Below are 26,889 nucleotides of genomic sequence, written 5' to 3' on the forward strand. Positions count from 1 at the left end.
TTATATCCTCACCCAGTAATCACTCAGAGCAGCATTTGACAACTTCACTGTAAGATCTCTTAGTGAAAGGAGCCTTGGGTTTAGCCCACAAAAGCCATTTGTAGCTGAACACAATTCCAGAAATAAACGTTTGGGTGAGTGATCAATCAGTTCTTTCACGTCATAATTTTGTAGAGGTGTACTTTGGCACAGGTGCAAAACAACATGTTAGTCACTCCAGATTATTAATTGGTGATTTTTTGGACATTTCCCATAATTAATGGTACAATCTCTTACTTCTACAGTGTCTAGGAGAAAGAAGTCTTAAAATGTCAATCAAATTAACACATTCAAAAATATGAACCTTATACAACATTTTAAGTCACAATTTGTTGAATGGTAAATTCTTTTTTTAGACAAAAAGGCTTTTTTTTCTAAAAAAGAAAAGGATTATTTATGATTGCGTCTCTTTTAAGCTAAAAAAACACAGCAATACAGTATTGACGACATTAATGACTCCTATTTAGAAACAAAAGTCTAATTCCCAGAACATGCCATATGGACTGCTTCTGTTACCAAAAGAGTTTCATACTCAAGGCATGTGCAGGAGCAGTCACCAAATATAATTCTTGCACTTCATCATCATCATTGAAAGGTTTGGGTTGCAAGGGACCCTAAAGATTATGTAATTCCACCTACCCTGCCATGGGCAGGGACACCTTCACTAGACCAGGTTGCTCAAAGCCCCATCCAGCCTGGTCCTGAACACTTCCAGGGACGGAGCATTCACAGCTTCCCTGGAAAATCTGTTCCAGTGCCTCACCACCCTCACAGGAATGAACATCTATTCTAAACCTATTCCCTTTCATTTCAAAGCCATTGCCCCTTGTCCTATCTCTACATGCCCTTGCAAAAAAGTCCCTCTCCAGCTCTTTTGTAACCCCCTTTAGGTACTGGAAGGCTGATATAAGGTCTCCCCAGAGCCTTCTCTGCTCCAGGCTGAATAGCTCCAGCTCTCTCAAAGTCAAATGAGACTTTACTTTCTTCTCTTTACTCAAAATAAATACCTTCTTTCAAAGTAATCCTGTTGAAACTGGGCTGATGATAACTAGTAAGCAAATCCAGATGTGACATCTTACTTATCCTGAGCAAAAGTACCAGGTTTTGGTCCCACAGCAGCAGCACAATATGCTTAGTTTAGAATTGTAACTTATGAGTTTGGGGTCAGGAGATCCTGAGCACAGCCACTGGTACTTCTCTTTGGTTTTATGCTGTCATTTTTTTATTCTTTGTTTTCCTACACCTGCACACCTGACTACACCCATACTCACAGAATGAACTGGTAACATTCTACTACAAAAAATGTGTAATTTCTGGACAGTGCAAACAGTGGGTTACTAGGATGGTTCTTCAAGTCCTGCTAGTCCAGTGTAGCACCCTGGTGTGTTCAACACATTCAGTGAGCCCTTATATAATTATATGACACCATGGGAAAAAAACAGAATCAGAGCAGTAAGTCAGTTATTTTTAAATATTGTTTATGTATTTGTTAGTGTTATTCCCATGTCCCTGGAACTCTCTGTGGAGTTCCCCATCACCCAAAATGGTTCCAAAAGCCGTTCAGGACCCTCTGATGCTGCTGAACATAGCTAGGAAACCTCTCAGATGTTTCTGCATTTTTGGCTGACAGAAAATATTCTCTGTTATTTTATGCTCCTATTCCCAGGAACAAATGCCAGAAACTGAATGTTCAAGACACAGAACAGAAGTTATCCAATAACTGAATTTGAAGCCTTCCTGAGCAAAGAGGAAATAGACTGAATCAGCAGTCCTCTGAGATCAGTGAGAAAATTTGATGCCCTTTTAATGATATGTTCCATGCTTCTTTCACATGAAAATTAAACAACACTGCTTGTCTGCACAGCACTCACATCGCTGCTGTAGACAATATTTTTATAGCAATTTTTCCTTTAAAATGAAAAACTAAATACAATTCAGTGAAGCTGAAAAATCGAAGTTCTTTCAATATGAAGTATCTCCTTCAATACCTGCCAAGCACTGGTATTTTTCCCCTTGGGTCTCAGTGGAGCTGGAATTAACACAGCCTCATCTGTTCTTTTCTTGGTAACTCTCCTCTACTGGCAGTAACAGAACTCTGAGAATACAGGAAATTACTTTTGCCTGACATCTACCAGGTGCAATGTCCATGGAGGCAGAATGTACCTTCACAGGGGAGTCATCCAAAAGTCTGCACTGCAAAGGACTCTGAGCCACAGCAAGCACAGCCAAAACAATCCCCAGGCTCTGTTAATCCATTCAAACATTCCCTCTGCTGGGTGCCTTTGAGGTAACCAAGCAGAAAATACCAACAGTTTTACCAAAAAAATTATCACAATTCTTTTAAGTCCAACATTTAAAATATAATTACTTTAGCATTCACTGGAAAGTGTTACACTAATACAAGAAATCAGCCTGTGCCGTGTTGTATGAGATCAGTTTTAATATCATCCCTTTCTAAGCAAGGTTGTCCTGAAAAGGAGAAGCTACTTGACAATTGAAATGATACAACACTCCTTCTGGGGGGTTAGGATCAAAAGGAGAATTTAAGCTGCAAAGACCCCTAGCATCAGTGGAAGGAGGGAATACAACCACGTTCCCTGATCCACACCTCGTGCCCATCCCGCAGCCCACGTCTCAGCATCACTGAACTTCCCTGCTCAAATAGAGCCAAAACAGAACCATGTGCTGACGTGCTGTGACAACCTACACCCAACACGCATAGAACAAAATAGAAGTCTGCCCAGTTTTCACTTTCTTCCTCTAGCCATTGGGCATGACTTCACTTCTGCTTTGGGATAGGCATATCTGCCCTTCAACAGCCATGACTGAGAACATCGAAGTTATCTCCGTTTGAATGTCTTTGCCCATTAAAATACCTGCTAAGAAATTGATTTATTAAGAGACTGTTGGCATATCTGGGGTCATTCTTCAAACTCTTCCAAACACAGCGCAGGCCAAATATTTTTAAGGTCTAAGCTTTTATTTTATGAATTTTCAGAAGCACTTATCTTTGCAACCTGTCAGTGCAAGCCATCTTTTTCTAACCACTTCAATATATTATCTGTACTGTCTCAAGTAGGATCCTCTACACCTGCATTTTCATCAGAACAGACATTTTTAAAGCTACCAGTTCAACATTTCAGGAGGGAAGTACAAGACTGAAGTACATGGTCAGATGGATCTGACATGGTCAGATCCTACCAACTCCAGTGATGACGCAATCCACTAAAGCCACTCCACTGGAATGTTCCTAGGAAGATGCTGTCAGAAAGATATAGAAAATAATAGCTGGAATCATTTTAATTAAGATTACACAGTAAGTTCATAACAACCCCTTCTAGGAAAGGAAAAAAAGGATTAAATCTCTAAATTGTCAAAGAAAAAGAAAGGTAATGTGAAAATTAAAGTGAAATATGTTTTTATTCCTGTTATAGTTGCATAAATCCTGCTCTTCCAGTGAGCCCACAGCAGAATGAGAATCATGACAGAAAAAAGCTGCTGTCTAGTGTGAACAAGAAGATTGATTCCTGTTCTTAGAAAAAAAGAAAAATAGTAAACCCTAACATATATAAAACTCTCAAGACAGACAGAAACTACATTGATCTAAATGCTGAAAATAATATTTCAATATGTCTTCATCTAGGACCAAATTTTAAAATGTTTACATCTTTCTGAGGTGTTGAAGTACCAAATGTTTATTATTTGTTTGCAATCTGCAAAGAGGAAAAATTTTATTTTTTTAAGAGGAAAAGTATGTGTTAGGAGTATCTTACATGCCTGTCCTGTGTCTGTGGAAAAAGAACATTTAATTCTTTTCTAAGTTTAAGTCCTCACTTAAAAAAGCCAAAGGTTAGTGACAGGAACAAATAATATAAACATTATTTTATGGGTTAAGTCGTTTCACTCTCTTTAATCACGACAATATGAGGGCCGTGCTATATGCTTTTTTAAAGGAAATGTATCTTAGATAATCTAGCTGGAGACAGTGTGAATATAATGGTTATAAAAGGCATATTCCAAAAAAATGCAGAATGAAACAAACTATAAAATTTGGAGAATCCTCAAGACAGCATATTACAAACCTCTACATTATATTTTTTTCTTTGTGATTGCTCAGCACAGGCAGAAGAACCTGGGCTCATCCCTGTGTTCCCTCTAAGCAGTACCTTTGTGGTTTATGTAACTTCTACATCTAATATATCACTTAGTGAGTTAACTTCTACCTTAGCATGCCCTAAAAACCTTCAAGTGACATAGGAATATTCTCAGAGTAGCAAATCCAGTTATCCAACCACTGGTCTGCCTGGCTGGGCTGTACACTTGAATTGTGACTCCATCCTCAACTTTGTAAAGAACTGCAAAGGAAAGGCTCATCCTTCCTGGGTGAGTACTCTGGCCTCCTCAACCATTTCATCACTGCAAAACACATGCTGAAACAATGATTAGCACTACTGGCATGGGCCACCTGCCTGACTATAGGTGATCTGCTGTTATTGACACTGTCAGTCTCCTGGAAGACCCTGGAGTAGAGCAGGGTAAATATCACACATCCTCGACAAGAGCAAAAGGCAGCAAAATGTTATCTAGTCAAACTTACTCATGTCCAGTACTGCTCAGAGAAATCAGAAACACTGCCCCTGGCCAGGTATTAGCAAATCAACACCTGTCTTTAGAGTACTGACTTTTGCAAATCACTATTATCTCTCTCTTTCATACTACTGCTAATTATTTCTAATGCAAAATGTTATTTCCTATGCAAAATTTTATTCCTAATGCAAGTGTTATTTCACAGTAGTATTCCCTTTGATTAGAGTCTTATGACCTACAAAATCTACAATGTCTGATTCACCTACATTCCCAGAATATAATCAGCTCAAATGCAGGGAAAAGTCTCAGGCAAAGTATTTTGCTGTTAACTGCCTATTCTGTCTGGGTCCGTGGCCCAGCAAAACATCAGCAAAGTTTTTATTTCATAGAGAGTCTCAAAATCTCAGAGCTTTGCTTCCGTGGAAATAAAGCATGAAAAATTCAGGAGAAGATCCATGCCCAGTGAGCATGAATAAATTAACATATTTAGAGTCAAACCATGCTGTCAACTACAATTTAAATTCAAAAGATTAGATATTTATGAGATATGATTGGAGGAAACAAGCCAAGTGGTCAAAAACTGGTCCAAAACTACTAAGCTACACTCAAAACCAAACAGGAAGGGAATCCCACGGTCCTAATTTGAGGTTTGAAGACAAAATTGAAGGTGAAGGGGAAAAGTGATAAGCTTCCTCTTTCGTGTGGGCTCTTTGGCCATGCAGGACAATTCTGCAATAACCTGGGGTACCTCAGGCTTGCCTTCAGGCACGGAGCATGTTCCAGGAGTAGGGTTAGCAGGAGGTGTGGCAATTGCTGGGTAGAAGTGGCCTTACAACTGAAAGCTGACAACACAGGTAGTGCCAGCCCTGGCATTCTCTGCCCCTCAGAGCAATGAACCCAATGTTTATGCTCAGAGGCACACCCAGGTGTTCTGACAGGCTCTGACTTCCCACACATGCACTTATGAGAGCTTCTGCACAAAGCCCACTCAATCCACAGGGAGACACTCCAGATTTTCCCCTTCTTAGTCCATTCAGCCTCTGCGAAGAGACACATCAATAAAACCTCAGCTTGACTTCACACACTGCCAAGTTTCAAGTGCCAGCACAGGAAGGAGTAAGGCAAAGAGTGACTGAATGTGTCTGCTTTAATTCAGCCATCCTAAGGAAAAGGGCTTTTTACTGACATCACACCCATTCAGATTACATGGCATGAAAAGCACAGTCACTCAAGAACTCAGATAAGCAAATGAGGAAAAACATGAAAATGTATTGTGAACAGCCAACACCTAATTTTAGTCAGTGGAACAAAGAGGTAGGAAAAAATACATTCCTGAAAATCAAACTGAGTTGTGTCTAAGTATTGTCATCTTGTAATATAAAAATTAATGAAATGCGTTTTGTTCCAGTTATGACATAGTGTGCTTTAGAAACCGATTCAAAGGTTTTGCAGCAAATAGAGAAGTATGGCCATTTTCATGTCCAACCAGCTTCCTTATCAAAAAATTATATAAATCATAAGAGGGAAGAGCTTACCATGGAGTCAGATTGTTTTAATAGTCACTTCACTTGACAAAGCAATTTCCAAACAGTTTCTTTGTTTTTCAGCTAATGTAAATAAGAAGGAAGTATTTTACCTTTATATTGCTACACTTTTTAAGTCCTATCACTGAAAACACTTTCAAAATGACATTTTCATTGGCCTGTCTTAGAAATATTAACAATTCTGGGCCAGTTTCACAATGTTATTAAAGCTCTGCACAACTGTTCGTAAGGTAAGTCATGTCATCTGTTGTTTCTCACAACCCATCACAATCTCTAGAAGCAGTCAAGCCAGCCAATCCAATTCATCTTCAAAACCATCAAAGTGTATACATATTTTGACAAGCAAATGGGTGGGATATTAGCATTAGCAGAAACAGAAGACACAAATTGGATTCCAAGAGCTCCATGAGCCTACAGAGCAATGGGAGCTTAGTGTCAAAATCTGACTGACTGTGAATAAATCAGCTCTAGGAAAAATTACAATTTCTAGATCATAAGTGACAGATGTCTCTTATGCCAGAATGACTTTCAGGCTATTTCATTTTAATTTTATTAGGAGAAGAGGAAAAACAGTTACAGAGCAAAAGCAAAACACAAGATTGTGTACAGTGGCTTTTAAATTAATCTGCTAGTGTCAGGACTTCTTGTTTCATTCAATTGGTCTAGGCTAAAAATACAGAAGAAGGAGATAAAGAATTGATTCTCAGTATAAAAAGGGGGACAACATACTTCGGGCACTTAAAAAGCGTTAATTTTTTACAGTTTTCAGTGATCAACAAACACACTTGGGAAAACACACTGGGAAAGTGCTTTACTGAAGCAAGGGGCAAACAGGCTTCTTTGCCAGCTGCTCCACTCCATACTCAATGTCCGCACCTGCCTGAAAGTTGCACAGTTTCTAATAAACAGTAGACCTTATGTCCACAGGATGCCACAGAAGCTGACACTATGAACTTCCCCTGGTTCAAAAGGTGCTAGAGAAAATTATGGAGGATTGGTTCTGAGGGGGCTATCCCATGCCACATCCCGGATACCACTGCAAGAGGACATGCTTTCATCTCGTGAGAGCTAAACCTCTGCTCCCCACTGACAACAGACAAGGTGCTGGCCCAGACAGCCTGCAGCATCAATAGAGTTATAAAAAGCCTTCACGACCATTCTGCTGGACATTTTATCATTACATTTCTTGAAAATCTGAATTATATGTGGCATTTGGAATTTCTTCCAATATAAAAATTTCAGAGGGTCATTTTCATCAAACCCAGTGTTTTGTATTTTAAATGTTGTATTATAATTTGAAACGCAAACTTTTTTCCATAAAAAAAGTATTTCATGTCTAAAATTACTGAAAAAAAAATTTAACTCACATATATAAATAAAAGTAATTTTTTTGCCAGAACACATTTTGCTGAACTGTTAACTGGGAAGTTATGGTTTTAATAAAATATTCAAAGCAAATACATTCCATCAGAAAAAAAGGTCTGGACATCTCCAGTAATGCAGTTTTAGGTGCATTTAGGTTCTTAGACAATTTCCAAAGCCCTCAGTGGCCTAAGTCAAAGGCCAGTGAGTATCCTGACAAAAACTGATTTATTTTAAAGGTGGAAAAGGGCTGTTAATCTGAGCTGAAGAGCAGCAATATAAGGAAAATACAGCTGCACAGTATATGGCAGGGAACCTGATTTCTTTCATGATTCACTTTCAACTTTCTTGACAACTGCATGCCATGTCACTGTTTCAGAAAGGTGCGCCCATGAACTGGGCTGGCAGGGCTCCTCCTGTCGATCTGTGCACCAAGAGGGCTGGGTCTGGATCAAGGTCTCAGGGACAGTGCGTCCCTGCAAGGGCAGCCCCACCTCCTCTCAATCGGCCCAGCACTGGTGGGTCAGGAGTGGCACGTGAGGAGGACGTTAGCCAGAAGAGGGAAAGCAGGAGAGTCATTCCTTGTGTTCCCGTTCAGCTAAAAACTGAAGCAGCTCCAGCCACCTCACTGTACTGCCAAGGAGACGAGTATTTATATCATGTCACAGAAGGCCGTGTTCATTAGCGCAGTCTGAAAATGAGCGCACTCAGGATGTACCTATCGGGAGCTTCCTGCCCCTGTCTGGGCAAGAAAAGGTGGGGGGACACCAATGTGCACTGCATGCACAACTCACCACTGGGTTAGCAGCTCCCTCGCATGCCAGCACCTTCACCTCAGTGAAGGACTGACGTGGATTTCAGAACACTCCGTCACATGAGTTCAGACTCAGCCCTCTTAATTTAATTTATCCCGTATGTGACTCCACTAACATTCACTGAACTTCTGTGAAGTACTGCTGCATTAACCATGTGTGAAGCCATAAGCTATCAACCCCAAATGGTTAATTGTCACAATAAATTTATTTCTTATTGTTGCAATAAATAATTGCTCCCATAGAGAGGTATAGAATGAGTTTCCTTAGAGAGGTTAAACAGCAAACATTGTGACTTTGTTATTTAGGGAAAATATCCAAAATTTGGAAAATCTGACTGGATGCTAGTGAAGGTCTCTGGTTAAACACCAAAAAAACCCAAAGAAGAAAAAAAAAAGAAACTAAATAAAACTTAGAGTGAAATGTGAGAAACAACAGAATGTTTGTATAAGAAGTACAGCAGCAGGGCCCTTCAGCATCTGGGTAGTACCACACCATAAGAAAAAACCCAAGAACAAGCATTTAGCTGCATGGGAAAACTGGAAACATGGCGTTGGGAATCGCATTTAAAGCTAGGTGTCCATGTTCTTCATGTGGGGAGTTCTTTTTTTTTGTTTGATCCCTAGAACAATGGGATCCTGTAAATGCTCTGAGCTCCAGAGAACAGCTGGGGACATACCAAATTAACAAAACTTTGCTAAGATATTAATGCATGAGGCTGTGCTTCTGCAAAGGCACACATACAGCTCTGCAGGAAGTGCTACCTACGACACAGACCTCACAGGCCTTATATCAGAAATTTAGGATAGTCTTATTTATTCCAATGATTCAAATACCAGTAAATTGAAACACACAAATGAGCCTTTAAATAAATTGGACAAGCACTAAACACCCTGAAAGTAAGCACAGGTGGGGTTTTTTTATGTTGCTTGTAGGTTTTAATTAGGGAAAGATCACAATTTGTGACTTACTTTCATCTGAACACAGAGCTGATGTCAGGACTAAATGAAAACTGTTTTCTTATTCTGTCTTTCTCACTGCAAGTCTGAAAAAATATATAATTTATGTATTGAAATGAAAATAAACGTCTTTTGAAAAGAGGCTGGAACATCTTCTGTTCATTGTAAATTTATTTTTGAATTTATTTTTTGAATTTATTTTTGAATAATTTTTTTTGAATTTTTTTTTTTATGCAATAAGACATCTGAACAGCTTCAACACTGCAGCAGAGTTGTCCGGGTCATATGCCTACAGCTGCCGTTTAAGGTAACCAAGCCTGAAAAGAATTGGTTATAGCAGAGTCAGATTTATTGTTTTTAAAAAAGATAAATAGCTCTAAGTGGGATGCTATTCCAGTATGAACTGAATAGAGGTGTGTGGCAGAGAAATAGGGAAATGTCTAAGTCAGTTACTGGCGACTTTTAAGCAAGGTCATGCTTACAGCCACTGATCTACCTGCCTAATACTCAACTTCCAAACAAGCGTTGACAAATTGAAAAGAATTCCAAAATGAGCTAAATGAGTGACATGAGCTATGGGAAAATAATACAGCATGCAGTTCCCAAGGCTCAGTCTACTTTTTTTATCCATAAAGGACTGAGCATGACATAAACTGTATTGCTATGTCCCTCCTCTCAAAATCTATGTAAGCAAGTCAACCACAGCTTATGAATCTGTGCAGCTTTCTTTTTTTAAAAAAAAAAGGGAATATCTAGAAAAATGCATCACATGCTGAGATTTTTTTAACTATTCACAAGCAAAAAATTTTTGAAAATGCTTATCAAATGGGTGAGATGGAGGAAAATACCTCTTCGGATAAACTGATGTTCTCCAATTAATTCCCGTGCCTGCAGCACAACAACTCCCCTGCACCCCACCATCACCCTTTTGCCTCTCATTTACACCTTACTTTTCAAGATACAATTTTTCTCCTAACTGCTGGCAGGCAAAGGATTTCCTTTACTGCCATCCCCTTCTACCTGCTTCTCTGAGTGTTAGTACTGACTAATCTGAAATCCTGCCTCCAGCAAGCCCCATTCCTGCCACTTCTCCTAAGAGCAAGCCACAAGCATATGAAACCTGTCAGGTAAGAGAATATTTTGTGTGTTTAACTTGATTTAAATAGGGAAAAAGGCTTTGAAAGCTTCCCTCCCCCACCTAAACCTTCTTCCTCTTCAGAGTGATTTACAGCAGACACGTGAAGAGCAGAAGACAGTCAAAGGGCTATGACTCTGTCCTGGGACAGCAGAAGGTTTCTGAGAGGGACAGGCACGTTCCACATGAAGCATCATGAAACCAGACCCCTTCAAAGGAGAAACAAGTGTGTCATAAGGTAGCTCAGAGCCAACACCTCCATCCCTTTCACACCATGTTTCCTTTTTGTAATTAAAGGCTAGGGCGACACTGAGGACAGACTCGGAAAAATAAACTCTCTTTTGATTTTTAAAAGGTTGAGTTACATCAACTAATACAAAATAAAAGCACTAGTTTGTTTCTCTTGGGGGAACACGCTTCCGGAGGAAAATGCACCAGACATATGTTTATAGCTGCCAAAATATAGTGCCAAAGAGGAGCTGGAAATATTGCTGCTGTAAGAAGTAACTATGTTTTGAATCATCATAGAATCACAGAAACATAATATGGTTTGGGTTGGAAGGCACCTTAAAGATCATCCAGTTCCACTCAGGGCAGCAGTATTTCCAAGGCACCCACACAGACTTTCAAGGCTTTAAGCAAGTTTTAATGTTGGCATTAAGTACAAGTACTTTGGTGCATAAAACTTGGAACCCTACTTCACACCAAAAAGCTTTCCTTTAATTCAAGGATAGGCATTGAGACAAATTCCATCCAGCCACTGGAGAACTCCACACTAAAGACATGTTCTCAGCTTACTCAGCTGAATGCACTGAACTCAACATAGGGCTCACTGGTTAAGGCAGCTCTCTCCTAAAACACTGAGGAAAGAGGCCGTGTAGGAGGACAAGTGCCTATTTGAATGACTGGAATGCAATAAAACTGGGATAAGTACCACTTACACCTCTGGTTTCCTTGAGTGCAGGGAGAGAGGTAAGAAGAAACTTATAGGAAAGCAGCATTCCAAAATAGGGAAATAAGATATAGTAAGGTGGCAATGTGAAACCTGCAGTGAGAATCCTTCAGAGTAAATACTTAAAGCTAGTCCCTAGTAAATGGCTTTAAAACTATTCTTAATATAGCTGGAGTGAAATTATGGATTAGATATGAGCATTTTGCAAAATTCCTCACCCTTTTATTCAAGTTGTACTGTTCAATCCCACGGTGCAGAATTTTCTGAATGGAAATACCATTATTTGCTACAACTTCACAGGCAAAGCTTATAAATCATCTAGGAAAATATTCGCTTGGCTGGGGAATATCACTTCACCCCTGTTTGCAAGGCATGAGTGAGCTTTCCAGAGTACACAGGACTTGAGCTGCTTTTCTCTGAGCAAAAAATCCTCTCTCATGACACACATATAAGCACATCCCCTTCCAAATTAATATTCTTACCTTATCTTTACTTTCAGAGTCAGAATCCTCAAGTTTGGTCCGAATGACAAAGGGTGTAGATAACCTCAGGAGAACTCGTTCAAACGTGGCACTGATTTTAGGAGAGACTATGTCAAAGCAGTCTTGGAATTTCAGGGTTTTATGAGTGTCACATCTGAGCTGCTTCCTAAGACCTTCCCCAAGCTGGAGAACCAGCATGTTTGGATCAAACATCAGGTGAAAGGGGAAAGCTCTGCAGAAAGTGCTAATGCTAATCCTCAGGTCTAAGGGGGACTGGGAAGTTCCTGCTGGAAGTGCTTTTGTGGTATTTGCATTTTCATGTTCTTTGATAAGGAAAGTCAAACAACTGCAGTTACCTGGGTTTGTCCCCTCTGAACACAGCTTATCATTTGTGACCTGTTCTACTTCTACTTCCAAGTGGTAAATCTTCTTTGCTGCTGCTTTTATCATTCCTGTCATTGCAAATCCCACAATCTGATGTGGGTGAAAATAATGAAGCATGAGATTGCCTTCAGGGAGTTCTTTGCATAGGAAAGAAGGAGATTCCAGGGTGGCCTGTCTTCCAAATGAAGTTCTAATATGCTCCAGCAAAGCATCAAAGCCATTGAAGAAGTCTTGAAGGGTCCCACCTACAGCTCGAAGAACTCTTTCATTCTCGTCAAAGCAGATATTGAAGAATTCCTCCCCAAACTTTTCTTGCATTTCCTCAAACTTCAGACCTATAGGACAATGAGACACTGATATCAACAACATAGTATTGTTACTGTGTCACATTTTGCCTTTTTTCTTTATTTGCCTGCTACTTTTCCAAAACAGGGAGAGCAGCTTTTTCACTAGACACCTATCCATAGGTTTCTGTGGTGGTTTGGAATAATCCTAGAAGCCATTTTTTTAAGTCCTCATTCTTTCAGCTTGCTGTCCCAGCCAATGATTAGTGGGTCTGTCTGCTTTTCCCCACTGGCACCAGTATTCATTACAATTTCCCTGACTTTTGCATGTCACATCCAGGCCACTGTGGGAATGCACCCAGGCATGGCTGCATCCCTTCCATTGCAGACCTGGCTACAAATGAGGCTCCTGCTGTTACAGCCTCTCTGCTCACCGCCTCTGTGAAGGATCCAGCTCTCCCCAGCTTGAAGAATAAGATTCTGGGACTCAAAGTCAGTTGTCTGGCTTTCCATCCACACCGTAAAGCCCTGCAGTCAGATTACACTTTTAATAGCTGGGGAAGGGGGATTGTGAGTTTTGCGGGGTTTTTTAACCAAAATACTTTTCTCATTATAGGCATTGGGCACTGCCACAAGATACAAAGAAATAATTACTCCTTTTGTTGCCTGCAAGGGAGAGCAAAGCCTTTTCATTTTAAGCTTCTACCTACACTCACCCATCTTTAAAAAAACGCTGCCTCTTAAAAGCAGTCTACATAGCTAATAGATGGTTTGTGATATCTCACAACATCACTTCAAGTTTCTATCACATAAATTCAAAAGATTTTAATTTACAGAGGTGATAAGGCTGACACTGCTGAAGGGATGAAAAAATACCAGTAATGGAAATGTGTATCAAATCCTGTTCCAGTTTGTTATTTACCATTTTAAGGATAACCTACAAAAAATATTTTTGAGATGGTCATTAAGCATTTTCCTCTTTCTTATTTCAAGGAAGATACACTCTATTAAGTTTCATCAGTATATAATCCCCATGTCATAGTAGAGTTACAAAATTAATCAGATGTTTGTATTGTTTTAAGATGTAACAGTATAAAAAGAAATATTAATCAGTTGTCTGTGAATTACAAATATCCAGAGTTTTCAAAGGAAATTAATATAGGAATTAACAACACAGTTTCTTCACTACATTGAAATCATATAGAATTACATTTCAGTCAACTAGTCAAACTCCTTAAAATTTATCTTGCATTTGAACAGAAATGAAGGGCAGTTATTTCTTTCCTGAGGGCACAGCAGGCCCTTTATTTTAATGTGTATTCAGCATGGTTTATAACATTGGTAATATCCCAGCAGATCACTGAACTTCTCATTGTTTAGACTGCTTTTAGGCTTTTAATTTGGGAAGAACAGAGTGCTTAGTGACTTTTATACCCGAGGTATAACAGGGGCAGAAGTCATGTTGTTTGCAGACAATAACCTTTAATAATCTCAAGGCAATGTCTGAACACAGGCTTCGTTAACACAGTCAATATTCACAAGGGATTTCAGTGTTCCCCAGCTTTGCAATCTGCAATGATAATTTTGTTTGGACCTTTTATGTGATTAATAGCAAATTAAAATACAGTAAATTACATATATAAATATGACAACATGTTCTCACATGACAAAGCATATTTTATAAAAGAAGTAATAGCAATTACTTGGGAAACTTCATTCAAATGCCATTACTCATAAAGAAATTTGGTCACTAAACAAGGTTATTACAAAAATATTCCCAGGATCTTTTATGACCACAGATGGTCAGCTCTGCAGCTAAGCCAAAAGAAAGTACCTCTGGTACACAATGCCCCCTAATATCCTGACTCAGAAGACTGTGTGCCAATTCCTGACTCATTACCATTACGTCTGCATAACATGGTATTGTAATATCTTACCAAAAAATACTCACTATAACCCAAAAAAATTTAAATTCTAACCCATACCAAAAATGTCATAACTGGATATTAATAGGAAGTAGCTAAGAAATCATCATATTTATATGTATACACAGATATTCATACTTTCAAATCTCGTCGTTCTGTAGAGTGAAGTGAGAGCAGCTTTAGAAGTTTGTGTGTAGAAGTGAGCAGTCTAGCAGGGGCACCCAAAGCTGTAAGATTGCAGAGGCTCTGAAAGCATGGGAACAGGACAGCATCAGAACCCCCTGGGCTATTCATACAAATGGCCAAATACATGGCACAAAGCTGCCCGAAGCGGCAGCGCAGGTGAAGTGCCTTTCAAGTGTATGATACAATTACAGCGGAGCACTCGGCTGCGCTGGCGCCACTGACTGGGAATGAGGTTTGCAAAACTCATCACTCCTGGACTCTGCTGCTACGAATGCGAGCTTTGTCTCGTTATCATTACTGGGAACTGTGTCTCAGTATTCGGCCTCAGGTTTTGCTGATTGTCTTAGATTGGTCTTGTTGTCCGCCCTGGAGAACTGGCCATTCAGTCTGGACACAACATACTGACTCCAAGCAACATGAATTATACTATGAAACTCAGGTAAATGACCTGGCTTGAGGACGTGCCACTACTTTTAAAAACATTTGAGCTTTGAATTGAGTTACACATAGTACCAGCAGAAAATTAGATTAGCTCTACTAGAAAAATGGGTATGACCCAACTCAACCAAACTGCTGGTCTGTGTTAGTCTGAATTTTCTCTATAATAACAGACACTATGATATACTAAGAAAATTGAAGTAAGTCAAACAACCTTCAAAACCCAAAAAGTATAATGTACCTTGCAAGGAAGTTTCTTCCTAAGCCTTATCCAATAAGACATCAATTTTTGCATGAAGCATGATGTTTATCTTTGAATTAAAAATATTTATTTTAAAAATTCCTATTATACAAACATATGCGAACTAATTTTTTCTGGACTTCTCTGCAAAGCTATTGGCTTCAGTGATGTCTTTGTGTAAAGTTGCACAGAATATTTGAAAGGTATTTTTACTGACTTATTCCTGCCTCTCTTATTGAAACAGATGATAACAGATGCTCACATACCACTAATTCTGTACATACTTCATTATAACCTTCTCACTTGCTACCATATAAATGATCCAAATCTTTTGCATATCTTCTGTGGATTCCCTACCCCTATTTCTATACATACCTGTTGTGGTTTAAGCCCAGCTGGCAACTAACACCATACAGACACTTGCTCAACCTCCCAGCCCAGTGGATTGGGGAGGAGAATCAAAAGTAAAACTTGTAGGTTGAGATAAGAACAGCTTAATAATTGAAAGAAAAAGAAAATATAACAATAATAATAATAGTAAGTAGTAATAATGATGAAAAAGAGAAAAATAAAAACCCACACATAAGACAAGTGATGCACAATTCAATTTCTCACCACCAAAGTCAGACCCTGTCCCCATCCAGGTCACTCCTCCAGTTCACATACTGGGCATGACATTCTAATGGTGTGGAATGTCCCTTTGGACAGTTTGAGTCTCAGCTGTGCTGCCTCCCAGCTTTCTTGTGCCCCTCCTCATTGGCAGAGCACGAGACACAAAAAAGTCCTTGGCTAAGGATAAACACTACGTAGCAACGACCAAAACATCAGTATGCTATCAACATTATTCTCATACTGAATCCAAAACACATCAATGTACCAGCTACTGAGGAGAAATTAACTCTATCCCAGATAAATTCAGGACATTACCAGATTGGGAGATAGTTTTATTACATGTAGAAAAACCTTCTTGCTAAAAAAATGAATCCCAGAAGTCACTGTCTCTATAGTGCATACTTTATTACATTTGGAGACTTCTGCAGGCTAGTTGTTATCTTTAAATATTATATTCAGTATGATTTCCAATTTCAACGTATATGGTATTTCCTTTGGTTTTTTCTTTTATGCTGAGAAAAGACAAACAAAATCAAAATAATCTTCTTATAACCTTCAGGTTTTGCATCTACATAAAAAGTCCAATCTTTTCAAACTCATCTCACGCTCAATTGTTTTTCTGTTTGATTTTGCAGTGGAATAATTCAAATTGAATATGGCATTGAAAATGTGAGTCAACTTCTGTTCATCAAAACTGACAATTTGCTATTCTATTCTGAAAAGCCGGCATTTCCATTCTTTCTTTTTCACTGTGGACCTCTAAGCAAAATTCTCATTCAGCTTCCCAGAAAAAAAAATATTTGATATCTGTATGAGGGCCCAGCACTCCCAAATACAGAGGCCACTGCACTCTCTCATCACCTCATGTATGACCCCGAAATGGCTTCCTAATGAGCACTGGCTTGCAATTGATATGGAGGAAAAGGTCTTCCTTGGTTTCACCAAGACACTCCACTAAATGGTAGAGATTTAAAATAAACCAGAAGCCATCCCAACACACTCTGCTGCTCCCCAACTGAAGTAATTTGTTCTTTTGAGCTTCTGCTATTTACAAACCTTCTACTAATATACTGAATGAAGTTCTAGAAATCCACTGGTCTCAATTTGCTTTCATCCTGGAGGGGGATCTACTGTGCTCCTACTACTTAAGCTAAGCTGGGAGGACAAATCACACATCTTAATTTTAATGTTTCTTCCTCAGAAGTTTCTTTTTGTTGCTTTTCCTTATAATGTCACTTTTATTCTAGTCCATACTGGAGAGAAATTAAACACGCACATTGGAAATAGAGGCAAAGCAACGACAGAATGAAAATATTGCTATAGGCCTCCACTGAAAAGCACTTTGGGATCTATGACTAATTATTATTCTTTGAAAATATGTCTCAAAGACAGTAAGAGAAGAGATCCTATACTTGTCAGGCAGATCCAAAATTACCAAAGTCTTTAAGCACAGGTTCAAAGTACAAATTAAGTATTTCACTGAACTGGAGCAGAAATAGATGACTTCATCCTGTAATAACATGCTAGCAAAAGGTCTTCACTTTCTTTTCAGCAGTTAATGTAAACTGCAAAAACTCTACCAAATGTCAAGGAATTAGTACAATATTTTTAAGTATTTTGTACATTATGAAGTGGAGAAATTAGATAAGAATCTGTTCCTATAAAGAAAATCACAAATCATAGGCTCTTCAGAAACAATCAGAAGATAAACGATGTGATAAAAAAATCAAAGTAATCCATTAACTGGTACAGCATGCAGAAGCAGTTACAAGCCATCCAGTTTTTCCTAAAACTAAATAATGAAGACAATGGCTGCAGAGTGGCCAGCATCTGACTCATTTGGCATTGAAAAATATCTTTTTTTTTTCTGAGATACCATTCAGAATCTGTAAATATCAAACCTTAAGGGGCTGGAACAATTAAATATGCAATTCCAGACCTCATACTGTGAACAGAAGTAGAATTTGCCACCTTCAGTTATAGCAAGTATCTCTTAAATGCTTTTGGATTATCAAATTTTTGGCATCACTAACATCTTTCTCTTAAACAGACCTTTGGACAGAAAGACAGGTGGCAGTTCAGAATTCCAAAGAATGATTTCAGATGGTAGGGAAAGCAACTTTGAGTCTCTGAATAAAAAAGGTTTTCTGGGGTACAGACTAATGCCGAAGGTACATTAGATTGTAAGCAAGCTTAATGCCAGTATCTAATTACTGTATAAATGACTTTGATTTTACTTCATTATGATTGTGAATTTATATCATCCTGGGAACCCATATAGCATTTTTATATTACCTTTTTGGTGGTTTTTATATAAATACAGTAACATCATTTTATGCCCTTACATCTGGTTGTGACACAACTGTAAAATCTGTACAACACTTCTCCTACAGTGACATACAAGCCCCGCATATCTTTCAAGATTTCACAGAATATAAATGAGAACTACTGTCAAAAAGAATTCCTGACACATGTTCATCTGTATTATTTTATCCACTTTGAATGAGCTGCTTTCTTTCCTTGTCCTCTGACCAATGATGGAAATACCCTTGTAATTACTGCCTCTTGGTGAGGACCTGATCACCTGTTCTCAGTATATATACAAAAGATTCTGCTCAAAACTATTGACACAGGAAGCTCAGATGAGACATTAAGAACAGGCAGCAGAAGGGGCTTTTGCCCTCATACAGTGCTCGCAGTAGCACCCAATTCTGCAAGCAACGCCAAGCTACGTGAAGCAAGATTATCATGATTTTATGTCCCCCACCACAACTTGGAAAGCTCACTTCTTATATTTGCACAGGGCGTATTAAATGAAAACTGCAATCATTAGATTGGCAATTCCTAAAAATTACGCCGACCAGGTTTGCTTCATGCAAACTCTAGAGATTAAACAGTAATAAGGGTTTTTTTCATTTGCTTTTTTTTCATTAAAATAAATATGTATGTCTTTGAATTAACATAGGGAGCAGAACTTCACTTCCTGGAACAAATAAATTGCAATGAAATCTAAAAATTCTTCCCATGAAATGCAAAATCATCTCTCATAACTCCTCACATATATAAAGGGCTCAACTCATCTGACTAAATATAGAAATCTAATACTCCTTGAGTCTCCATAAGGCATCCAAGACATCTACAAAAGAACCAACAGATCGTTACTGTATCTGCCAAGATGTGGGACCTAAGGGAGACCTACACATTTTTGAAGGTTTGACAGAGGCCACAAGATGCCTCACAGTACCTCAGATAAAGACAAACACCTACAGTTAGTCAATGAATCATGGCCAGAATATGTTCTTCATAAATAGACTTCTACAAGATGCTATTGTACATCATAACTTCAAACCGCTCATTATCTGCTGGTAGTTCATCTGCTTTCTAACAATAAATAGCTCTGATTTGAGAAGAGTGGGATGTCTAAGGCCATTTGGCATAAATGTTTGTCCTTTTCTAATTGAGATGTACTCATCTCAGTTTTGAAATCACATGAATTACGTGCTTTTTGTTTAGATTACTTTTGTGTTGCCAGTGCACTGTAACATCTGCTCAATAACAGGAGCCCTGTGTGTATAGCTTGGACCCCCCAGGATAAAGTATTATTAGAATCCATTAGTATTGCCAGTCCTCTGGGCCGTGTAACATTTCCTTTTACGCCGTTTGTAAACCAACAACTTTAATTATAAATCAGGCCGTGGATCCCAAATTAGTTGCATCCTAATGACTATCCGCAGTTCTTAGTGCAAAGGGAAGTGATAGAAATTTATATACTTTCAATATAGAAGCATTTACAGTTCTCAGACACCTCTCAAGCAGTCAGTGTGCCAAACCTTTGTTTACCTTTTCCAAATACTACACCTGGTCTAATCTCATGGTAGGCTAAGATCTGTCCTGGCAACTCCATTTCAATTTTTTCCTGCCTCTTCAAATATATTATTTCTCAGCAGTTATTTAATAGTTACCAGAATGATCCCAAATTTATTCCTCTTTAACAACAGAGTATCATAGAACCATCAAATATTCTGAGTTGGAAGGGACCTAGAAGGATCATCAAAATCCAACTCCTACACAGGACAGCCCCAAGAATCACACCATGTACCTGAGAACATTGTCCAAGCACTTCTTGAATTCTGTCAGGTTTGGTGCCATGACCACTTCCCAAGTGCTCAGCAGTGGAGCAATAACAACTGAACAGCCTTCACGTCAGTGAAGCTCTCAGCCACCCTCTGGGTGAAGAACCTTTTCCTAACATCCAGCCTAAACCTGCCCTGACACAGTTTTATGCCACTGCCTCATGTAAGAGCTGAGATTTTCTTAGTTTCATAAAGGAAACACAGATCTTTAACTTTGACAAATGTACAGAGAACAAATTACTTTTATGGAATTATGCCCTTTGTACTAAATGAAGGATCAGCCCTGCAAGATATATTTAGGCACGAATTGAGTTGCCCTATATAAAGCAGCCTGCAGCACATGTTCTCTTTGGTAGTGACAAGCAAATGTCACCCAGAGCAAGAACTCTCTAAAACCTTACACTAACAATGAATTCCACCTCCTCCTCAGTGTCTTGGGGAGGCCGAATGTAGAAACATGATTTATCTCCCTGACAGGACAGGGCTCTGGGCCAGGATTCCATACAACTTATCAGCAGGGGATTAGGGAATCCCTAGGGAATTGCAACTGCGTGGTATCACACTCCAAACAGAAGATTCCCAGAAAGATAGACAGACAAGCAGAGTCCTCACACCACTCTCTGAAGCAGAATCAAAAGAAAGGCCATTATTATCCCATAAGTTACAAATGCCTAATAGAAAAAATTCTTGCAATACACCAGAGTCCACATGCAGAGCTGACTTAACAGCCACTGACATGTGCCATGCATTTTTTAAGGAAAATGAGGTAACTGTAGTAAAATTTTAGGAGCCAAATTTTTGTAAGAGATGAAAAAGAACCCTGTTGGATAAATTATTTGCTTGAATTTTAAAAAATGGGGGAGAATGTTTTTCTGTATCTTAAGCAGTGGAAAGTCAGATGGGTAAAATTACTTCTCCAGGCCTTTCTGCTGAAACATCGATCTGATACCAGTGCATTTGTAACTCCCGACTGTGTGACCAAGTGTTATTTATACAGTGTATCTAACATGGTGCTGCAGTACCTGCAATTTAGATACTGAAGTCTAAAACACACAAATGGGCTTTCAAAGACAACACTTCTTCCATGTCATTAGAGACTGGGTATGAACAGCTACTGCTGCTTTGCAGATTTTGCACAACAGCTCTTTTTATGTGAATTTAGGTTACTTTTCATTAGTTTTACTATCAAAGTGAGAACAGATTACAGAGTTCCTCAGCAAGATGCAAAGAGGCTCCAAAGGAAATACCGATGCCATTTAAAAGACTGGTAACTGCCTTAGTGAAATTCCCTTTCTCTTTTTTTCCCTGTGAAGGACTGAAGAGTAATAAATAGCTCATGTTCATAAAGGCTACATTAATTGTTTGCAGTGTCTGAAAAGAGTGTTTGGAGGAGGTGAGGTGAAGGTTGTACAGTTTTTATCTGACTCCTGCATTTGGGATGTGAGAAATATCACGTGATAGATCAGAAGTACTGAGTGGGGTTCAAAAGGGAAAATCGGGCATTTCTCTGCTACTTTGTAAAGTTCAGTAGCACAGACCTTCTTTGAATATCTGCCAAAAAAAGAAACAGGAGATAGGTCATGAAGGCTTTATGTCCCGGAATAAATTCCTTACAATAGTAGTTACAGAACAACAAAAAAAGTTTTCATCCCTAATTTCCTGTTGCCAAAGTTTTAATTTGCAGCTACATGAAGGTCTTCTGCTTTATTCTGGCAGCACTTAAGTAAAAATGCACACTCTAATCTTACTTTAAATCAAATTACTTTAAATCATGAGGACAAAAGCAGTCACTTTGCTCAAAATGCAGGATGTACAAGGGGGATGAAATTGTCTTCACTTCAAGAAGGTTGAAATCTGAATAGCATTGACATATGGTTTAAAGGATTTAAAAAATCCTGTTATCTCCATTATACAGATAGGCAATTGAGGCACAGAAAGAATAAAAACTTGCCCAAGGTCAAATAGGAAATCTCTTCAGATACAACTTTTATCTCTAACATACCTCAGTATAAGTTTATAGTCACCTAAGAAAGAAATGTGGTAGTAATCCACAGAACATACTTCATCATGGAAATTTTTCTCTTATCATTATTTCTAAAGTTCAAACCTACACTGTCAATCTCCTCTGAACACAGTTTAGTGGTGGACTCTGCAGTGCTGCATTAACAATTGGACTTGATGATCTTAAAGGTCTTTTTCAACCTAAAGGATTCTCTGTTTCTATACGCTTATGAAGGACACTATAAAAGTATGCATGCACCAATTAATGAAAGCAGAGTCCATCATGAAGCTGTCTGGACTATTTTTGAAGGGATAGAAAGTTAAATTAAATATTCCAGCCTCAGAAGCTGTCATTGCAAAGGAAAACTGTGTAATTCATCTGGTATCAGACACAGTTTACAGCATGTGAACATGATGGACATGGGTTCCTTTAATTACAGTGGTTTAAAGCAGGGAGACTTCTATTGATGTCTAGACTTGTAGCGGGAGCAACTCAGCAAGGGGATAAGGAGAATCAGTCCCTACTGCAGGAAGATGGTAACACACTTTAGTGCTGACTTGACAAGAGGAAAGTTAGCAGTATTCATACATGATAAATCACATGCATCGAGCTCCGTGAACAGCTTGCAGTCAGCACTTTCCTGCGAGCACTGTAAGCACCAGGACCACAGTGTGAAGCATCTGCTCACAGTCTTCCAAGCTTACCAATGATCTCAGCATTTACACTCTTCTGATGAATAAGGAATGCCAAATGACTATTTTAGAGGTGGTTAGAGGATTGGGAGAGGTGAATCATGTTGGCAGTTTCTAAGGTCAGAGAGCAGGAAGCTGCTTCCAAGCATCTTTAGGGAAATATTTTCTTCCAGCCCTCGACAGAAAGTGCCTCTTACTGCTCATATAAACAAACTAAGAGCCAGATTTGGTCCAACAGTTTCTCTAGCCTTCATCACAGTCAGATCCATGCTTTCCTCCTGCCTCAGCAATGCCAGTTGTTCTAGGTACATACCTCAGTGGTTGCATCCCTCTTTCATAGAGGCGGCTCTTACCAGTTCTTACTCAGCCCAAAAAATAACTGCGTATGCGAGAATTAATTACACAGCCTCCATTAATTATTTACCTGTTGTGATAGGAGCTACAATTAAAATAAAGAAGCTGGGTTAACTGCTCATTCCCTTACGTTCTTCTCCCAGATAGGGAGAAGCATTGCTTTTAAATTATCTCAGTGTTTTGCTCACACTGAATGGGGTTTTTTTTTTGCTAAGAACTCATTCTTTAAGAGGTGAACTTGTCCAAGAAAAAGTCTCTGCAAACTAATTTTCAACAAAGCCCACTTTAATAGTTCCCCAAGATAGTAATGCTTAGATGTTATCCCTACACTTTGGTCCCCGAAGTCCAGTCTGCCCCTAATAAACATGCACTGTGAGGATACCACTGAAGAAAAAGGTTGCACATTACTCAGCCATGCTGAGGTACTAGTACTAACATATTGCTTTAAAAGCACTATGAAGGTGAAAAATTATTCATAACTGTTTCTTAGAACACATACTTTGTGTCATGGTGAAACAAGTACTGAATGTCTAGTCTGGCTTTTTATGATATTAAGATGTACCTGGTAACATGAAAAGTCTCTGCTTTGCATGAGTCCTGCCATATCACTCATAGCATTTGTTTTAGAGAGATAACATGCAAATATTTTAAAATAAAGAAAAAAGCTAACTAACACTGGACATGCTTAAAATTTAATTTGTTGTAAATTCTCTCCATGACCACACATGCAAAATACAAAATGCCAACTCCTTCTAGCAGCAGTCAAAGGCATGCAGAACATCCCTGACAGCATCTAGTATTTTACAGAATAAGGCACCAGATAGCAAAAAAAAAAAGCATTTTGAAAGTCAGTGAAACACAGTCATCTCTCAACTACAACATGTTTGCTGTTTCACAGAGCACACCAAGTCTGTTTAACAGTTTGCAGTAGAAAAGACTGATACACAATGTATATCCTCCAAAAGTATTTGAAGTCAGCAGGATACAATGGTAAAGACCAGAATGTGAGCAGAGTATCACCTCACCATATTCCCCTGACATGGAAAGCTAAATCTTATCTTCAGTTATCATACACAGTCAGATTTCAGTGTTGTGCTTCTTGCCAAAGAAAATCTAAGTTTCCAGAATATTTCATGTCTCAGGTACACCCTGCTGTTGCTTCTCAGGCCCTCTGTCCACACAAATGATAGAAGTGTCTGTTGTTTTGCAGAATCCCTATAAAAACACCAGAGATAATTCCAAAGCAAGTCCACTTGCCAAAAGCCTTTGAAACTTCTCTAATCACTGGGTATTGCACAACACACATTCACTGTCTTCACTGACAATCAGTCTGAATTGTCTTAAAGACTCAAAATGTATGTAGAAAAGAAAACAAATGTAGTAACAGTGCACTGTTATGTTGCTGCCTACATCCTAAATTTCCACGGTTGGAGCAAAAATTTCTTGCTTCATCATTGGCATTAAGATGGTCAGTAAACTTTCCTTCCAACTAAAGGAAACAAATTCCCTTGAAAAAATACCTACCAAGTACATTAGCCGTACACTGGAGAATTCCTGAGACATCTTCAGTTTCTTCATTGCCAGAGCAGTCTGTATAGGAGCATCTGTTTGATATATTGTGAAAATTCTTCTCTGCATCTCTGTAACTACAGAAAAAAAATAAAGTAATAGCAACTCCTTATACAAACGCAAAGTCAACAAATGTCTTTCAGAAGTGGTGGCAAAGGATTAAGACCTTTCAATGATGGGCAGTTTCAGGATTCAGCTGGACAGAGTGCTGAGCCATCTTGTCTAGACCATGCTTCTGTCAAGAAAGGTTGGACTAGATGAGCTTTGAGGTCCCTTTCCAGCCTAATATTCTATGACTGAAAAAGATTTTCTATTCTATTTTTATAAGAAACATTACAGTTAATTAAGCAGTCATCATCTGATGGGATTGTACAGAAGCAGGACTGAACAGCAGTTTACCATTTACATCCAGATTATGTATGGTTATTCCAAAGCATCTTTAAGAATTTGAGAGAAAAAATTTAGGATTAAATTAAAAAGCTTATCATGCAGAGCTGTGAATTGGGAGGCACAGAGCAAAACATTACCATGCACCTTTCACTACCTCACATTAACACTTACCCAATAACCTGATGCTCAAAATGCTGCAGTGTCTTTTGAAGAGTTTGCCGAATGGTCTGAGGCTACGGAAGAATAATTTTAAAAAATTGTGAGATTAGGGAACTGTAGCACAGTTCAATTAACAGATCTTTAACGCACTATTTTTCTCCAGTTTTATTCCTCTTTATCTTCTACCTGCCATATGCCCATTGCAACAACAGATACAAAATATTATTATTCATTCCTTGTATCTTACTTCACCATTTAAATAGGAAGAGTTTTACAATGTGGCGTAATTAATACTGCTTATAAGGCTAGTTGCACATAACAAAGGAGCCACTTCACTCTCAAAAACAGCTCTCAAAAACTATCACTCACCAACTATCTCACTAATTTAAAATAATTAATTTGAAATAGTCTGCAAGAAAATGCTATTATTTTGTGATGAAAGTATGACCAGGAAAAGGCATTGAGTTTTTTAACTCTCTATGCTCCCTAGAGTATTTTCTAATAAAGAACATTATAAAGATGCAATTTATTTTGGTTTACTTTCCTGACTCTTCAGTCATCTTTCAAATTATCAGGAAAGTCAAGTTCATCAAAAGAAAATCATGACATGCTTCAAGCACTTCTATGCTATTTCACTTTAATAGGTGTTCACCAAACTACATATGTGCATAACTGCCTTTATTTGCATTCTTACTACTACTACAGTGTTCAACAAAATACTTATGTATATAAATGTTTATTTTCTATACTACTACTGCTGTTGAGGCTATTATTATTTTGAATGAATTCGTGAGAGATCTTTGGGCAAATAAAGCACATGTGATATCCATGTAATTTTCTCTTGAATTTTCCAAGTCACTTATGGCAAAACATTATTCCTCCAAAATTACTAGGTTTGAATCAAATCTGAGGTTCTTCACCTGTCTATTTTGATCTGGTGCCAGAAGTCAGAGAGCGATGCACAAATGGGATTTATAAGCTTTCCTACTGTATCAAAAACACACATGGACATTATGATCAGACTCACAACAACACACATTGAAATTTTAGAGATATTAGGTCTTTTCCTGCCTTTTGGAATAGACATCTAATTGGTTTAGAAAGTAATAGTCAAAATGCCCCTTAATTAGAGGAATTTCATTCTAAAACCACAATCACTTTTGAAAGTCTCAAATTTTGCTTACTGACCTACAGATTCAGCAGTTCAAGAGCTGAGCTTTCTACCTACTCTTGCTCATGAGTACTCTTGCCTTCCTTTGCAGAAGGAGGCATCTGGCCTGATGACAGCAGGAAGAAGAAAGTGTATACCAGGCTACACTAGGTTTGTACAACTGCAAAAAGTTTCTTCTCTTATACCAAACTATAAGCGTCTACACTTTTAACTTAAAAAAAATGCATGCACTTAACAAGAGCATAAGAGGGCTTAGAGGAAAGAGGGGGACAAACTTTTTAGCAAGGCCTGTTGCAGTAGGACAAGGGAAATGGTTTAAAACTAGAAGAGGATAGAATTAGACTAGATAAAAAAAAGAAGTTTTATATTACAAGGGTGGTGAAACACTGGAACAGGTTGTCCAGAAAAGTGGTAGGTGACCCATTCCTGGAAACATTCAAGGTCAAGTTGGATGGGGCTCTGGGCAACCTGATTTAG

The 26,889-nt window shown here is 38.5% G+C and overlaps 1 protein-coding gene across 2 annotated transcripts in view; it reads right to left on the reverse strand.

Moving 5' to 3' along the window:
• Window positions 1-26,889, reverse strand: part of GUCY1A2 (guanylate cyclase 1 soluble subunit alpha 2) — a 156,584-nt gene that overhangs the window by 115,198 nt on the left and 14,497 nt on the right. For both annotated transcript variants that reach the window (XM_042023826.1, XM_042023827.1), the window contains exons 2-4: window positions 25,254-25,315; window positions 24,648-24,769; window positions 11,873-12,591 (exon numbers count right to left, since the gene is read on the reverse strand). In XM_042023826.1, the coding sequence (XP_041879760.1) occupies window positions 11,873-12,591; window positions 24,648-24,769; window positions 25,254-25,315 (903 nt within the window). The remainder of the gene's footprint in view (window positions 1-11,872; window positions 12,592-24,647; window positions 24,770-25,253; window positions 25,316-26,889) is intronic.

This window comes from Corvus kubaryi, unplaced genomic scaffold (assembly GCF_017639235.1).
Source record: "Corvus kubaryi isolate FWS band 111438036 unplaced genomic scaffold, C.kubaryi_AGA036_p1.0 37256, whole genome shotgun sequence".
NCBI classification, from domain to species: Eukaryota; Metazoa; Chordata; class Aves; order Passeriformes; family Corvidae; genus Corvus; species Corvus kubaryi.